The following is a 17,942-nucleotide window of genomic DNA, read 5'->3' as shown; positions in this document are numbered from 1 at the left end:
TGGCCACACCAAGTGGAAAGAGTGAGCTAAAAACATTTTAAATAGCTCATTTTGATCAGCTTCTTTTTGCCTCGGAGTGAATCAGAAGTTTAATTAAAACACAGTCTTTTTGTTCAGAGGCACATTTACATGGCCGACATGTAATGTATGGCTTAGACGCCCTATTCACTGCTCAGGCTCAGTGAATGTCATTTGCTCTCTGTGAGTTTGAGTTTAGGGTTTTTTATTGGCAAAGATGTAGTGATGTTTATTTCACATACTCAGGTCTTCTTATAATGCATTATTCAAAACGTTATAAAAATTGCCACTCTCAAGGCAAGGGGACTGAATGTGTTTTTCTTATTATTTCAGATTTTTGTATTCATGTGCGTAGCCAATATAACAAGGCTCTTTTTTTTCCATGAAAATGCAATAAACTGTCCGCTGCCCTTCAACATTTTTTTTTTATTGGATGCTGTAGTCAACAGCAGGGGTCTTCAACCTTTATTTTTCATATCATGGATCCCCAGGTGGGATGATACTGGAGCCCACCATCATATCTCTATTGCATTACGTCATATTTACACCAGCAGAGTTTATTATCTTGGCTGCCGGAATTTCTTTTTTACACCTCTGCGGAAGTGCCAGCCGTGTTTGGAGGCTTTATGTTTATGAGCTGTCCTTTTGTCCCCTTCTTGTGAACCCATATCTCGGGAGTGCCTTGAGGGAATTTCTTCAAATATAGCACAGCCACCCAGTTGAACACACACAAAATGATTATGGGGGTCTGGTCAAAGGTCAGAGGTCACTGTGACCTCACAAAACACACAGTTCACTCGCTTATTATGACAAATAGTGATGTTTTTAAATAGCTTTATATTCCAAGTGTTACCACCGTCATAGACTGGTCAGTAACCCATGTCTCCCTGCCCACTTTATCCAATCCAGGAGGGAGACGATCACTAACTGCAAAACTAACAGGAAGTTAGCTAAAACGACACTAACAGATGCAATGTGCAACTTGACTGGTTGGTGGACACACACAGCTGCAGAGTGATAGTTTGTAGTTTGTTGTTATTATTCAGCTATTGTGATGGGATTTTCAAAACAATAGTCCACACACATGCCACTCACTCACAAATAGTTTCATCAAACCCACAGGCTTGAACAAGCGCCCGTTACCTTCCACATAAATAAATCAGCACATTTATAAATATGTAAGGTTCATGGAAATATCGAAATTAAATTTGCATGGCTCCCACTGAGCATTTAGCTAACAGCCACTGGATCCTGTTTTACAGGTTACACAAATCACCGTAACTCAAGGCTCTTTAGTGAGTTTTTCGCAGCTGAAATAAAGAGTCATTATTCCATCTCAGATTGTTTTGTTTGAAGGGAGAGGAAATGAGAGGAAAAGAAAAGTAAAAGTTCCGCTCAGAACGTGCCACACAGCCTTTCATGTTTTGTTTTTTTTTTAATCAGTGAAACACCTTTGTTACATATACGCCGACCGCCTCGCCCACTATAGCCGTACTGGATGTGGATGCCTTTGGAGACCTTGAATGAAGTTCAGCGTTAAACCCAGTAATTATCTCCTTAGCCCTCTGCATCGACACTAATCCTGAGAGAGTACAGGAAAAAACGCTTAGCAGACAAGGCTCATTAAATATTTACTGTGTTTGGCCACCATCAACAACTCACACAACAAACACCCACAGATCGCTTGCCTTTCTCCCCTCCATTCATGCCTGTGTGTTGCGGCGGTGGCGGCAGTGGCGGCGGTGGCGGCGGTGGGAGCGGCGGCGAGACGCTGATGCTGACTCTCTTTTCTCTTCCCTTTTGTGTTATTGGCCGATAACCAGAGATGGTGGGCCGGTCCGCGATGCGTGATGATGTTAAATATTAATGTCTGGAGATGATTACTGCGCTAGATGGAGAGAGGCAGGAAGTGCGGTGGAGGTGACACCCTCATTCATCACGGGGGCCCTAACAGAATCTAAATCCTCCCTGTGTTTTTAACCTTGGTACCCCAGGGAGGAGAGGAAGGGGGAGGAGACGAAGGAGGATGGGGAGAGACGGAGAGAGATGAGGCAAAAGAAAAAGAGACAAGGGGAGGGGAGGAAGGGAGCCGACACAGAGCGAGTTTTGAACAGCGCGTGGAAAGGAGGCTGAGAGAAACATAAAGATAGATAGATGGATGGAATGCGAGACCGAGGGAGAGCATAAAAAAGGAGGTGGGATGGTGAGAAATGGAGGTGCACACTGTACGGCGCTCCTCTCCCCGGCTGACCTGTCAGCCCATCCCGTGTGACAGGCTGACGGATGTGCAGAGAGGAACTCTTATCTTATTTTGTCAAGGTCTGGCAGTCACTCAAGGGCTATTCAGCATAAATAAACAAGTGTGAGGGAAAATGGCAGCCATCTCACCTTCTCCTCCACGGTGTCATTTTCCCCTCAGACGTATCACTACCTCCGCCTCCTTATTCATTTAGCCGGGCACAAAAGAGGTCCGGACTGCCTATTACCCACCTATTATCTTCCCGAATGAGATCATCATATATGGCAGTGCCCACAGAAGAAGCAGAGTGTTTTTTATTCAGCCCAAATAGAAGTTGGCTGAGAGAAGTGGAGGCAAAATATATACTTATGAGAGTTCTGAATGAGACTCACATATCATGCTGTTAGAGCTTCAGCGCTGCGTTTTTCATTTTTAGTGCCCGGCTCTCGAAGCCAGATGCAGATAGGAGAAAGAGTTGCCATTATCGCCTTTCCACTTCCACACCTTTTTTTCTTCGTCTTCCTGCCTCATCTCCTCCATCCTTTTTCCCCTTGGTTATAAATTAAACTTGATCAATGACCTTTTCTGCCTGGCTTGTTTGCCTCACGCCATGTTCAGCAAGCGGTCTAATGGGAACGCATCCTGCCGGCAGACTGGCAGGTTATGTAGCGGCCAGGCAAACGTGGCCCCCGATGGATTCAGAGGGGTGTTTTGGGGGATGAGCCGCCCCGGATTGGCAACGTGCGGTACAGTAAAACCAGCCAGAACTGGAATCGCGAGGCTTTCAAGGATGAATGACGATGAGGGCTTTGAAAAGGCTGTTTATTTCCTCATAAAATAAGCTGTTTAATTTCATATTAGTCACTGCTGAGAGTTTCAAAAAGCAATTGTCCTGTCCATTATCATGCTTGGGAAGTACACCAGAAATTCTGTCCGAGCCTGTCATGTTTAATTATTGCTTTAATGATTTGTGATTATCTCCTCCCACGCTTACAGTAGACGTGGCAAATTCACCTGCCTGCAAACGTGCTTGAAATTAAGAATCACTAAAGTGCAGTAAGGGAAAAAAATGCTTCTCTGTCACTACAGGAGTACCAGTCGTGCAACACCCTGCCATGTCCCGACCTGAAGAAGACCACGCCCTGGACTCCCTGGACCCCGGTCAACATCTCTGACAACGGCGGCCACTACGAGCAGCGCTTCCGATACACTTGCAAAGCGCGCATCCCGGACCCCAGCCTGCTGGAGGTGGGCAGGCAGAGGATCGAGATGCGCTACTGCTCCAGCGATGGCTCCACGGGCTGCTCCACCGACGGTGAGTGCAGAGTGGAAGAGACAGATGGTCTCTCTCTGGCTATCTCAGCCTCTGGATGTTTCGCTGTTATCTCCCTCCAACTGGCTTTCTGTATCTCTGCAGGCTAGTTATTGGCCTCCTCGCCTCGAGCCATTCCTTCTCTCTGTCTGTTGTCCATTAGATCCTTCTCTCTCAAACTTTTCCCCCTCGCCTGTTTTCTGTCCTGCAAAAGTTGTAGAGGAGCGGCGTCTCAATCAGCTCTCGTGTTTGCGATCCCATCTTCCTCTTCTTTATCAACAGATCAAGGCGACAAGCGCGTTAATGAACTTCCAAATCCACAAAGCCGATTTACAAAGACAAAAAAACGTGCACAGACGCAGATGCTCAAACTTAAATTATAGTCTTGCAAAGGAGCACAAACACTCGCTCCTCATCCGCCATCCCGGCTATTCCCCTTTGCACCGCGCAGTCTCAGTCAGCCACACCCCTTGTGAATTAAACCCTGTAAATGTTTGTACAAACAGGCTGCTAATTGACAAGTTGTTTATGTTGTCAAGTGGAAGGATCCATATTAGAGGGTAGACAGGCGGGGTGGCACCACACCACAGCAAAAAGAGCTTCAAATGCAGACGCAGTAGTTAAAGTTTGTTTATGGTGTCGCTCTTTGCCTCAAAGAGGAAAAGCAGATTTTCATTTAAGGGCTTTGGAGTTAGCGCCCAGCGAAGCTGCGGCGGCCTTTGAGTCCATGCGCGTCTCTGGGTGGTCTGTCGCCGCACCAGTAATCACCAGGGTTAGCCCTCATGTGCGCTATCACTGGCGTTCTCTCTCGTTTGATCTCTCTCTTCCTCCGCGTTTCCGATTATGAATATCCATCTTTCCTGCTGTGCTGTCGCTGGTACAACTTGTTCTCCTCGCGCTTTGAAGCGAGACGCCTAAATGCTCCTGAAGGGTTTTTAAGTGAGCGCTGGCAGGCACGGGGAAAAACCTGAGGACTCAAAAAGCCTTAAGAGGAGTGACAGACACACATCCAAGACATTAGTGAACAAAGACTCGTGCCTTAATAGGTCTGTCTTGATTCTGATTAGTGGGAGGAAGTCACAGACTCTGTGTGTTTCATTAGAGGTTGTCACCAGAAGCCTTGACGTCAGATTACCTCCGGCGTTAATTATACCTATTGAAAAGCGAAGGCTGAGGGTTCAGCGCTCACTTTTGGCTAAATCTGTCAGCCTTTGTTGGGCTACATCAGGCAGACGGTGATGTATGAGCGGAGCGACGCAGGCTTCAAATCACTTCAACAACCGATGTACAAACATGGCTGTTGCTGTCAGGAAACAGGTATCACAAAAACGGAGGTGCAAATGATGTACCAGCAGTGCTGCGGGTCACATTTAAGACCAGAGAGATGGTTGTAATTTTAATTTTATCGGACTTCATTATAAACTCACTGCAAATGCTTACTAACAGCAGCAATTTATCATCATGTTATTGCACTTTTTATTCCTCCTATATTGGTGTAACTTGATAAATAGCTAACATCACTGCAGGCAGTATGGCTGCTCTACATTGAGTCAAAGAATGGCCTTGATGTGGTTTTATGTTTTTACATGCTCAGTGAAAATGTCTTTTCAACATCAAGCTCAAAAATTGCAGTTCATCTTTTTATCAAAAGCGCAATCCATGTACATTTGAGGGGGAGAGAAACGATACAGATTCCTTTTCTTTTGAAAAACGCAGTTCCGCTCCGGTTGTAATGCACAGCTCGAGTGAAAACAAGAACTATCGGGGTGTCCGTGGCCTTGTCTGCTACTCTCTTCTTGTCCCGCTTTGATTGCTCATCTCCAGACCGCTATATGATTCACCTCTCGGAGGAGTATCAGGTCATAACTGTCGAAAGAGAGGATGGACTCCTGTGATCCACTTCTTCATTTCAACCATTATCAAACTTGCCATCCATCTGGAAAGCACTGGTGTGTCTTTCTGTGAGTGTGTGTTTGTGTGTTTGTGTGTGTGCGTCCCTGCGTGTGTGTGTAAAAGTAGGGAGGCAGCTTGATGTGCAGTTTCACTGGTTTGTGTGAGCAGGTGGATGTGTGCATCAGCTTGTGTGTGTGCGTGTGCGAGTGTGTGTGGACATGACGTTTTTCCAATACATTCTCCTCCCACCATAGATTCACGGGGTGCCTGAGCCTCTGGGACAGCGGTTAACTTCACTTAAAGCAAGCAGCCATTGCAGACTAATGACCACCTCAGTGGTGGTGTGTATTGATGTCCAAGTACGAGGGCAAAGGATGCAGAAATCCCTCTGAGATGATGAGCGCCCAGAAGGAATGGCGTGTCACCCGATAGAGATTTACAATTTGCATCAGGCAGCAAGTTTCGAGTTGAGCTCCACGCAGCCTCTTTGTTTTAAACCATTCAAAGGTTGTTTGGTACATTACTTGAATATTTATCCGTCTCTTATATAGAGTAATTGTATTTTTTCACTCAATTCCCCAAATAAGGTTAATTAATAGCATTATTTGCTCAATTATATCAATATTTTTTGGTGTTTTCAACTAAAACTTTCATGCTGCCATTTTATCCACACATCCCATCATTCGAAATGAGCACCTGTATAAAAAGAACAAGATACGGTGGTTCAACAAGCAGCTAGCCAACAAGATATTTGAAGATATTTACTTACTATGTGAATGATGAACTCACGCTAAGCTTCATATGAACAGTATATGTATGTATGGGTTTATTGTCTTAATGACAAACACTTTGTCAGTGAGTACAAAACATTCTCCTTTTTGCCAAACATCTTCACTTAGTCTTTCACCAGAATATACACCCCGCACCCTACAGCCAAAACTGTCCTTTTTAATTTCTCGTCTGAAGCCGGCGTGTGAACTTTGAAAAACTATTTTTCCGTCCGTGTCCCACTGATGTCGCTCCACAGACACTAAATAAAAAGCCCGCCCTTCCATGTTGTCTGAGGTCTTCAGAACGTCGGCATGTTTGTAGCTTCGAGCGTCAGAGCCATCAGAAAAACCTGACATTTGATGATCTGGATTGTACTCAGAGACGCTGCGCTTGTTATGGACACACGCCTGGAAGTGTCGTCTGTGACGCACAGATATAGAGAATTAGTCCCTCCATCAATAGAGAGAACAAACCGTTGTTGAGATATGTTGGCGATTTTCCCAACTTCTCCCCGGCTTCCCTTCCTTCTCTTTGTCTGCTTGTCTCTCATGTTAAGATCTCTATCGGTCTTTATTATGGGAGATAAATTATGAATATATGATTTAACCAAGCATTTACAATGAGCTTTTATCTAACATACTGACTGGTTTCGCATCACTGATCATAGTTTAATGATAGCGATGAGTTAATTACTTAAGATCTGTCGTGATTTAAAGACCTCTCTTGTCACGTACATCAAGTGATTAGTCTTGGATCTTTCGTAACCATTTTTTCCTCTTTATCACATTTCACATGCCTGAATGAAAAACCAAACATTTGATTTGCATAATTGCCTTCACAGACATGTATTTTTAAGCAGAAAATCCCACAGGCAGTGTTTAAAACATGGCTTTCCTTTTTCTTCCCATTACATGACCCTTCCCTTCGCTCAATAATACAGCATGTCTTCACATAACACTTAATTAACATGATTGTTCTTAGCTCCACCCTCAAGTATCATGTCAGTTTAATTGGCACGTCAACAGAACCCGACTGCTTGGCAAAAGAGGATTAAAATCCATGTTTGGTGCTTTCATGTAATAACAATACTTTCACTAATGTTAGGTTGGAGTCCTAATTTACTTGTTGGGCCACAGACTGAAGAAAATGACAGCTTGAGTTCACCCAAAAGTAGCGCTTAGTCTGACCAGCAGTGGTAGGTCACTTTTTGCTAAATCTGGTTTACTAGAAATACCAACAAAGCAGCACATAAAGGACGTGAAATAGTTCTTACATACATACATGAAATAAGAACACTAAACATTTCAGTTATGGCTGTAACTGACAGCAGGCATGTCAAAGTTTGCCAGTTTCACATATCTCTGGGATGCAAATCAACCGTATCTGTTCTCATCTGGCACACGTGCAGTGACGATGATCATAAAAGATGTATTCATTGGAGAGTGTTGTCATTTTTTTTTTTTTTTTAAATAATGAGTCCTTTGTTTCAGGCTTCACATTTAAGCCAACACTAGCTCATTGAGGCTCTCTCTAGCTCACTGAATTTGAAAAAGATATATACACTTGATGGCTACATGCTAACAGACTGAGGTTACAGCTACATATCTAAGGAAAACACTCACCAGTCTCTTTCCTGTATTGCGGTGTAGAGTTACTCCTCTTTGTCAAGTAAGAATAAAAGAATGATCGGACCAGTATAAAATAATTTTTAACATATATATATATATATCTATTAGATGAACCTGGCAGACAGGTAACACTGTCTGCAGTTGCTGGAGTTGAAACTTTCCCCAATTCCAGTCAAGAGCATCGCAGAGGTGTTAAAGACAATGTGGTACCCAGGTGCAGAAATAACACACAGTGGATGAGCTAGTCGTGAGCTGGGCTTTTACAAAGTCATGTAAACAATAATGTGCTCCAAACTTCTGTTACCATCACAACTCAGCAAGATACGGCCCTGAAACCCCACAAGGTTTGTCGCTAGGAAGGCCACACTAAAAAAACTGTTTAATCCAGTCCTTGCACTTTTGCTCTCGCCCTTCTGGTTTCAGACACACCAAGCTGCAAACCATTTCAGCGTGTTGAGCTATCCAGAGCTTGACAGGCCTTGTATACGTACTTTCGGTTGCTAAGCTGTGGCTGGACGCTCGCTGTTAGGGTTGTGCAAACACTTAATTAGTAGCCAGCCGGCAGTAGTCTGCATGCAGCCGGAATTCACCCTCCCACTGTTTCCAGGGTTGAAAGCATTCACCTGTCTATCATTAGTCAGCCTCCAACTCCAAACTTCTCTGTTATTAGTCACTTTGTCTCTGCTGCCATAGGCCAGCCCCGCTGCACGAATCGACAACTTAAACAATGATTTCTGCGAAGCCATACGTCTATGGAACAGATAAGCCTGTCTGTCGTAATCAATGCCTCTTCATATTATGAATGACTGAAAAGTTCACTCGCTGGTCTTATGATGGAGCATAGCAGTATCAGGCTTAAAAAGGGCTTAGAACTCAGGCATTCATCACAGCTTTTTTTTTCCATTTGCATCTCAGAAAGACAGAAAAGCAGACACACCGAGGGAAAAGAAAGCCACTGGAAAGATGAAAGACATTTCTGTAGAAGGTTGCGAGTTTGTAATTTTGCCGGCTTGTGTCGGTGAGTGATGGCTTCATTTTTTTTCCCAGGGAGAAACGGTAGCGTGTCAGCAGCCTGATGTGTTTCACTTCAGCTGATCTGATATCAAGGCCAGGGCCTTCTCATGGGCGACAGATTAGTTTCTCCCGTACGGATGTCATGAGCAGACACTGAGTAGACACAGGACAGTGCTGAGGGACGCCTCTGACGGATGGCAACCATTCCAGCGTCCTTATTGTCTTTCTGTTTCTGTCTCGCTTCCTCTCTCCTTACAGTGGGAGCTCTTTTTTTGTGTGTGTGTGTCTGAGTGTTTATCGAGGAAAAAAAACAGAACTACCGTAGTTGAGCTTATAAATGAACACGCGGTTGAACTAAATTAAGTCTGGACCTTGAGGAGCCAGTTTCAGCTGGAAACAGGCACCTCAAGCAAAATAATACCTGCGCATGTAGATTTAAATGGCTGGATTGCTGTTATTCAGAGCTATTATTGAAAGTGAAGGTTAGGACACAGTGGGCTTGTGAGTACTTGTTTTCCTCTGGATTTTTGAATTACCACACATAATGTAAAAAAAAAATCTGTATCAAGATACAGAAGGTCTTTGGTGATTGGGCTCCATCACTGGGAAGCATATTTATAAAGTCCGTGAATTCAGAGGATAAGACATGACTCCCCCAGAGTCTAGACACTGGTGATGGTGGAGGTGGACTGGAGCCAGTGGGCGGAAAATGGAAGCTCTCAGTTGCAGCTCCCAAAAAAAGGGAGGCAGTGGCAGGTTGTGTAATTGTAGGTCTGAGAGACAGAGTCACAGACTTATAATGATGAAAAAAAGAATATATCTCACTTGTCAAACTTCTGCCTCTCAAGTGGAGGTTTTTTGAAAGCTCAGAGTTCACGAGTTCTGACGTGTGCGCTGATGTTCTCAGAAATGGTGGAGGCTGTAGAAGTTCAATTTCTGGTGGGTTTTTTAGGTAAATTGTTATAATTTTTCGAGATCGTCTTTGTAATTTTTGTATGTCTGAAGAAAAGGTTAATATTCTTTCATTCTGCAATTCTTAATTTTTTATATATTAATCAAAATTCAAACAAATGGAAATACACCCGAGTTTGATGAGTGGCTATTTTTCATCAGCAGTATCCTAGAATAAATAAAAAATAATACATGTGTTACACAGTACACAGTTAAAAAAACTGAGACAGAGGGATAAAAAAAAACATAAATTATACAGTTGAATGTCCTCATCTTTGTTATTCTTCTGCATTTCTTGCATCACATTTTCTGCATTCTAGCTTCGTCTAAATCGTTAGCCTCAGTGGCTTCTAGAAGCTGTTGCCAGACAGCAGTGTTCTCCTGACTTAACCTCTTAACGTCGGGTATATTGGTCCCTTAAAAGCCAGCGGTATGCTGAGTTCCAGGCACCATCGGAGAGCAGAATTTCCTAGCCGAAACTTCAGACTTCCAACCTGAAAGTTGCCAAAAGTGAACAAAGAACTTGTCTGACTGTGACAAAATGATGTCTCTTTGGCAAGTGTACACACAGTTGTATCCTCAGCAGTGCAGTCTCTGTGCATCATAAACCAAATAGAGGAGGAAATACGAGGGAACAGGCGCCATTATACAGTTTGTTTTGTAGCACTTTGTTACTTGTAAACATATCTGAACATTTCATTCACAGCCTTTTACAAATAAAGTACAAATACACCCTACTTCCTTCCCATGGGTGCTGCCATTGTTGTGTGACATCAGACAACTGATCGCTCGTGAAGTCCAGGTTGAACATATACTGTATATAGAATATGTAATTTCTTCCACTATGGATCCATCAATCATAACAAAACATGGAATGAAAGTAACGTAGGATCATAGGAGTTGCTGCCTTCAGAGTAAAACAACCACCATTGTTGATGAAAATCTGTTTATGTGACTCGGACACAAAATGTTGACAGACGAGGAATGATTTAAAGCCTTATTTCTCATTACCTTTAGTCGCATTCGCCAGCTACCTTTCTCACTCATCTGATCCTTCTGGGGTTTTTTTGAGAAGTTAAAGCAACTGGTCACTGGTGGACTCTGAAAGTGCCCTCATGTTAAAAAAAATAATAAAATTAAAACACAGCAAAAGATACATGTGATACCTTTTAATAGAGTTTGTCAATCATTTTCAATCCAGACTCCTCCTTGTACAGTAAGTCTGCTGAATGTGATATGGCTTCTCCTCATATAGCTCAGTCGCTGTTTTCAAATCGATGATGAGTCTCTCTGTATATGTCTCTCTCAGTCTGTCATGACTCAGTTAAGTATGTAACCCACTGCCCTTTCCCCAGATTACTGGCAGATAGAGTTCACAACCTCACTGCAATTATCCTTGACACCGAATTTGCAGAGTACCATGGACCGCCAGTGACACTCTGCCTGTTTCACATTTGCCCCCAGCGTGGCACTCACAGAGAGGCACAGATTTCGGCGAAAAAAGTCAACAAATTAGCAAAGCAGCGTAGGCGATGAGAAAACACACCCGCCTGTCAGGAAAAATCTACTTTGTTGGCACAAAGCCTCTCTTTACTCAACATGCGTGTGTGTAATTGTGGCCCTGAGCTCTTGAAAAACATCACAACAGAAGGCTCTGACAGTGTACCTTCTAATCAGGTTTCATTTCAGCACTTTAAGATTAACAGCACGCAAAGGAAAGTTTTCTGCCCTCACACCTTCTGACTTATTCATGAGCTTGTCTTCGCCTGTCTTCCCTGACATTGGTTCACTTTCCGCTTTGGTGCTTTTTTTTTTTTTTTTTTTGTTCTGACCAATCAGGCCGGATGCTACCTCAGAGCAGAGAGCACCGCTGTTGGTACTTCAAATTACCAGGGAAAAGGGAAATGGCTGTTTCTTTGATGGAAGCAAGATTCCTCAGCTAGAAGAAGAAAAAAAAAAATCAATCCCGTTTGTACTGTTTGTTGACAATTTCAGCTAGTTGGACTTCGCCCATTCTTTTGAAAGCACCTACAATTACCACACTTGAAGCCCACCACTGCAGCCAGCAGGACCAGCTGGTACTTTGTGCTACCTGTGATTGTATTGGCAAGAGGGATAAATGGAGAGAACTGGACTGGAATTCCACCTCCTGATATTTGCTTTTTACCGCTGTGTTCCCTTAATCAAAACACAACAAGAAGCTGGTCGTGAGAGCTGTTGTGCAAGTGTATCAAGGTCGGTTTCATCAACCGCCAATTCATACTGGAGGAAATATCCACCGAGAAAAAAAATCCGCAATTTATTAAGTTGCACATTTATCTTCGATATTTGGTTCAATAAATGACTTAAAGCACCACTGCGTTGCACATTTAAGCCCATTTATGTCAATTACATCTAAATGGGTTTTACATCACTACATTTTTTTCCACTTTCCATCCACTTGCTGGTTTCCGTTCATTTCCCCTATGGCGACACGTGGAAAGTAATCCATCTTTAGTTGCTGTTTTTTTCTGCCCCTGACCATCAAACATCCTGTGTCCGCTACCGGCAGGGGCCATTTTAAACACTCTTCTTGTTGATGCATTCAAGCACAAATTGTCTGTCAGAAGGATCATGCATTGAAGATCACACACCCTGATGCCTCAATGTTCGAAAAAAACACAGTGACAGTGACCTCTTGGATGCCCCTATGGCAGATCAAACATGCTTAAGTACCCTCTAGGTTGCCCTTGCTGTGTGCTGGCACTCTTTTTTTTTTTTTTTCTCACCCCTGACCCTCAAACGTCCTGGATCCACAACCAGCGTTGGACCAATTTCAACGCTCTCCTTGATGGCGCATTCAAGGGCAAATTTTCCGTCAGAAGCCGAGGATCTTCTATCAGGCCTTGTCTGGAATCAAACGCACCAGACGAAGGATGACACATTAAGGAAACAATAACATAGCTTTGGTTGTCTGTGGCACTGAAAGGTTGCGGCTCGGCAGCTCACAGAGACTTTGGATGTCGGATGCTGGCAGTGATGGAAGCAGTGTGTGATTTGAAGTTAATGGTCTAGAAATGCAACCATGAACTCGAGTTTAAACCTCCTGCAAGTCATTTTTAGTGTAAAACCCTTTGCACAGTGCACCAAAGTAAACACGTGTGACTCACGCTAGTAGTAGGTAATGTTGTGTATTCCATCCTTGGATCCTTATAAGCCGGGGCACAAAATTGATAAAAACCACCTCAGTCCAATAAATCTAAACCTTTATTATAAGTTAGCATATATATTTCTGGGCTATGTGTGCGTCTGTGTTTCCATGTGGGCTGACCCCTCATGCACTCCAGCACAGGGTTTTAATTGCGCCCTTACAAGCTTTTTTTCTTTGGCTTTTTCGTGAGGACGTCTCTCTGGAGGCTTTTGGGGTCAACCCAACGCTCGGCAGACCTGAAGACAGCTCCTGGTAGCACTGTCATACTGTGTCACTGTAAAACCCTGGGTTTATGATTTTATGTGCAGAAACAGCCACACAGAGTGCACGTACGAGCACACACGGACAGAGAAATGGGTTCCTTCCACGGTGAGACGTCGCTGATGGGAGTAAGTAAGGGGGGGAGGGAGGAAGAGTAATGGGGAGTAAATGTGCAATTTCTGAATCTAGGACAGTCTGGATGAAGCACTTTTATTTCCCCCGGTGTGGTCCTCTGTTACTCTGACGCTGATAAAACTCACACATGACAATGCATCTCTTCCCTCCACCTCTCCGTCCCTCAGATCCGTCTGTATCAAAGCGCTTGCCTCTCCTGTTTGCATGTCAGCCCGTCACCGTCGCCGCCTCCGTCACTCTTTTTATAACTCTCTCCTCTCTGCTTTTGCGTTACAGTTGCCTGTACGGTACATTAGATTGCACGTCGTTGCGTGTCTGTGTGGCCTCGCTGAGTCCCCCGCATGCACTCATGTATCCGTCTCTGTCGCACACACACGAGTTCCTAAGTTTGTTTACAGCGTATTTTGCCTTTGAGCAGGGTGTAAGGTTGAGCAACGGGAGGGAGGAGGGAACTTTTTTTTTCCCCATGTCCTAGTTTCTTTGCAGCGGGGACTATTGGATGTTTCGCTGTGTCCTTCTTAGTTTTGGCTCGGCCCGGCTCGTCAGGAAGAGCGAGGATTAATTCTCTCTGGCCGTGTGTGGCTCTTGCACTGATCGATAGATCCAGTCGCCACCTATTTGATAGGGAGGGCACCACGCTGTTTGTTTTGGCGACGGGTGGGCAGCCCCTGTGAAGTAGCGTTAACAATGCTCACAGTGCATCAGGGCAGGCCAAGCAACGTGAGCAAAGTGTTTGAATAGTGGACACCGGCGTAATTAAGTGTCCATGTTTGCATTTGTGCATGTGTCCAGTTTGGGCCCTTGTATACACGTTTGCATGGGAACGATGGTGCAAAGCACCCCCTTGCCTTCAGAGGAGAGCAGCAGTCCAGTCTCTCGCGCCACGCAGGGTTTTGATAAAGACTGCGGGGTCATGGCAGCAGGCGGGACTGTCCATGCCACTGCCTGCTCAGAATCGATAAAGAGCTGGAGCCTCGACGGGCCTGTCAGCGCTCACGCCAGCTTGATGCGCGGGGTGAGTCGGCCTGTGCACCGCCAAGGTCGGCCGTAGTTATGAAGAGGTTGAGGATTTGTGCTAGGTAAACACACTGTCCTCTCCCTGAGAATACAAAGCAGCCGTGCCACGCTAACTGTCAGTGAAAAGAGCACGCTGACAAAACAACGAGGCCAGGTTGGAGGACAGCGAGCGGCGGGGGGAGCGGGGCAGACACAAAAAGCAAGAGAAGGTTAATGGGAAAGATAGACAGAGAGAGAGAGAGGCAGAGAGAAAAATAGTCAAGATAGGGATCATAAAAAAACGATAAAGCGAGAGATTAGAAGGAGAGTTAGACAAAATATGAAGGTTGCTGTGGCGTGGTCGAGTGATTAAGACTGAGCATCCTAATGCGCTCTCGCAGTCCGTTTCAACAACACAAAAATAGGCCAAAACTGAAAGAGCAGGACACGAGTAATACAAAACGCAGGATGACTCAAACCAGAAGCAGACACAAAATGAAGTCCTCCAATGTTATCGGAAAAAGTCGATAATAACCCAGTGTGTTGAACGAGAGAATCATCCGAGAAGTTCTCGGACAGTGACTGTAATTTCATTGGAGGTGATTATCATTCACTCAAACAGATGAGTTCACTCTTTTCATTCAAAAATGGCCAGAAGCTTTTCTCTCGCCGCTCATTCCGCTCATTTCCACGCTGCTGATTAATGCGCACGGTAATTATAGTTTAATAGAAATTACTGTTTCATATTTCATTAGGAATTCTCTATTCGACTCATTCCAGATGAGAGTACACAGATTAGTCAGCTGATGTTGTTTGATGAGAGGGCGACTACGCCGTGTTGACACACTCGGCTCTGGGCGGAATCCATCTTTGAAGAGTGACACCAGGTCTGTGAAGAATTAAATGATGGATTACGTTCATGCAGCTGATTTCTGACACCATCAATGTAGCATCTATCTCTCTATCTGTCTCCGTGCTGGATTCATCTTGTGATCCATTCACTTGGCTGAATTCTTTTTCAGCTCTAACTTTTATAATCAATAAAACTGTATTTGTGGCTTGAGAACTTGAGAGAAAAAAAAGTTTTTTTGTAATCTTTGCTATGTTCCCGAGAAGAAAATGTTTTTTCAGGTGTGAAACCAAGTGAATCTTATCTTCTTTTTTTAAGAGAGAAAATTTCGGGAGAATGTGTTTTTTTTTTTACCACATTTGAAACCAATTTATTTAATTTAAGTTTGTTTTTTTTTATAATGTGTGAAACCAAGTGGGAAATAAGTTTTGTCGAGAGATTCATTGATTGATTTATTTATTGATGTGTGAAAAAAGTTTGGTCGGGAGATTTTTTAATTTTTTTCCGGAATACAAATTTTGGAAACATGAGGCTGAAGTGTGCCACCACCACATGTTCTAGCCGATTTGATGAACTGAAACTTGATTTTGACCTGTCAGTAGCACAATGCGATGATAAAAAGTTAACATTAAAAGTTTGACTTGTAACAAATTTCTGTATCAATTATGACCGCAATCTCAGCAATGGTTGTCAAGACGACACTGGAAGCCAGGTATGATTTAGTTTACAGACAGAACTTCAATTTGACCGCACGCACATGATGTTCTACCAGTTGAAATTAAATCTGTCCATTTGCCTTACAGCACAAAATGACTAAATAATAACATAAAACATGAAGTAGGCACTGCTCTTTCAGCACTAATCGAGCAAAAGCTTTTAGAGATCACTTGAAAAGCTATAGAATAAAGACAATGTGATCAGGAGCTGCTCTTGACTCTCTGCACTATTATTGCTCTTAGAACAAATGCACACAGTGATGCCAGGAAGGGACGTTGAGCATCGTCCACTTTCTTCTCGAAAAGAGCAGCTTTTTAAGGAAAATGCCTTCTCAATGCGGAGAAGAGTAGAAAATGTTTTGACAGTTGTCTTATTTTTTATGTTGCTGACTCTCTTCCCAGGAGAAGTGCTTCGTCTCGGGAGGATCTCAGGCCACACGGTGAACGGAGGCTGGTCTTCCTGGAGTTCCTGGTCCCAGTGCAGCCGAGACTGCAGCCGGGGAATCCGCAGCCGAAAGAGGACCTGCAGTAACCCAGAGCCCAGATACGGAGGACAGACCTGCCTGGGGCCAGCGCAGGAGTATCAGGAGTGTAATATCACCCCTTGTCCAGGTAAAGAAATGCACACGCAGACACAAGCTGAAAGCCTTAATCACACGCAGGGACAAACACATTCAAAAGACCAGGAGTCAATTACTTTGTCAGCTCCCCTTTTCACTGAGACACAGATAAATACACAGTAATCCACAACATACTGAAGCTATGTTTCCCTCTTGATTAATGGATAAAGAATTACACTGACAGAATGACTTACCAAATCACCAGAAACCACAAAAGAAATCAGTGGCAGATAAGAGGTGTGACGAAGACCCCAATTTACACCAGGAATCAGAGACAATCCCTGCGGCGCTCCAGTATGTAATTACATTGCCGGGTAATTATGCTGCCAGCCATGGGAGGCCATACTCTGTTGTGAAAAGCCTTGAGACAATGCATTTTCAACACTCCTCAAAGCAGAAGACAGCGGAGAGGAAGCTTTCTAATTAAAAGAATGCTCTGTCTGACAGGGGAAGTAAGCTGTCTAAATGGAAATCCAGTGCTTAGTTTGGCATAAAGCACACCTGGTATCCAGCATGGGCGCCATCTCAGATGATTATTAATCAAGCCCCCTGGAGAAGGGCTTAGGTATCCCACAAAACAAAAAAACAAAAAAACCTGGATCGGCGCATCATCTTCAGCCAGCGCAATCTGTCTTCATAGCTGCCGCCGCCGTGCTGTAAGCAAGCGGAAGGAGCACGGGAGAGCGGACGGCCATCCATACTATTTTTACAGCCTGTTAATTCATTCAGTGAAAGTGGCCGCTCTTCAGCTCCCAACAGCTTGATCGCAGTCGCTAATAGAGTGAGCTGTTATCAGCTGCGAGCTCAGATGAAGACTTTCGGATGGATCTAAGAGCATTAGATTTGTTTTGCCTGCCTGAGTGGTTGCCAAAAGTGTTCCCCCCCAGAGTTGAACGTCGAGTGATGTACTTTGATTTTTTTTCCCTGCGCCGCATCGCTATGCTAATACATGTGGTACAGCTATTCTGTTGACTGTAATAATACCGTAGCTACAATATGTTGATGAACAACTCCACACTCCCGTCCCCCGAAGGAACTGACTTAACCCAGCCTGAGTAGCAATGAATACTAATGCACACTCAATTAGCACCCCTCTGGAAGTGAGATATTATTTTGAGGCGGCACACCGCGCCGCTAGACCAATTGTAATCCTCCTATGGCTAATCCAGTGCCTTTTAAAAGTGCACTGTGAAGGAGAGAAGGGGAGAAAAGGTGTTATGCCTACCATCCATCTGGTTCAGAGACGAATGAATCCGTGTTTTTCTTGCGTCTGCACCCGGGATGAGACGATCCGTCATCGAGGGCCGGGAATCGACTTACGTGTCACTTTGTGATAGAGAAATTACAC

General features: G+C 44.1%; 1 protein-coding gene across 2 annotated transcripts in view; it reads left to right on the top strand.

Annotated features, from left to right (window-relative positions):
- sema5a (sema domain, seven thrombospondin repeats (type 1 and type 1-like), transmembrane domain (TM) and short cytoplasmic domain, (semaphorin) 5A) overlaps window positions 1-17,942 on the top strand; it is a 129,697-nt gene that overhangs the window by 99,017 nt on the left and 12,738 nt on the right. For both annotated transcript variants that reach the window (XR_005071605.1, XM_037079862.1), the window contains exons 16-17: window positions 3,347-3,572; window positions 16,377-16,586. Coding sequence is in view for 1 of the 2 variants with exons in the window: in XM_037079862.1 (XP_036935757.1) it covers window positions 3,347-3,572; window positions 16,377-16,586 (436 nt within the window). In the remaining variant the exon portion in view is untranslated. The remainder of the gene's footprint in view (window positions 1-3,346; window positions 3,573-16,376; window positions 16,587-17,942) is intronic.

Source organism: Acanthopagrus latus, chromosome 19 (assembly GCF_904848185.1).
Source record: "Acanthopagrus latus isolate v.2019 chromosome 19, fAcaLat1.1, whole genome shotgun sequence".
NCBI lineage: Eukaryota > Metazoa > Chordata > Actinopteri > Spariformes > Sparidae > Acanthopagrus > Acanthopagrus latus.
The sequence above is the reverse complement of the archived record's forward strand: the minus strand, read 5'-3'. Positions and strand labels throughout refer to the sequence as shown.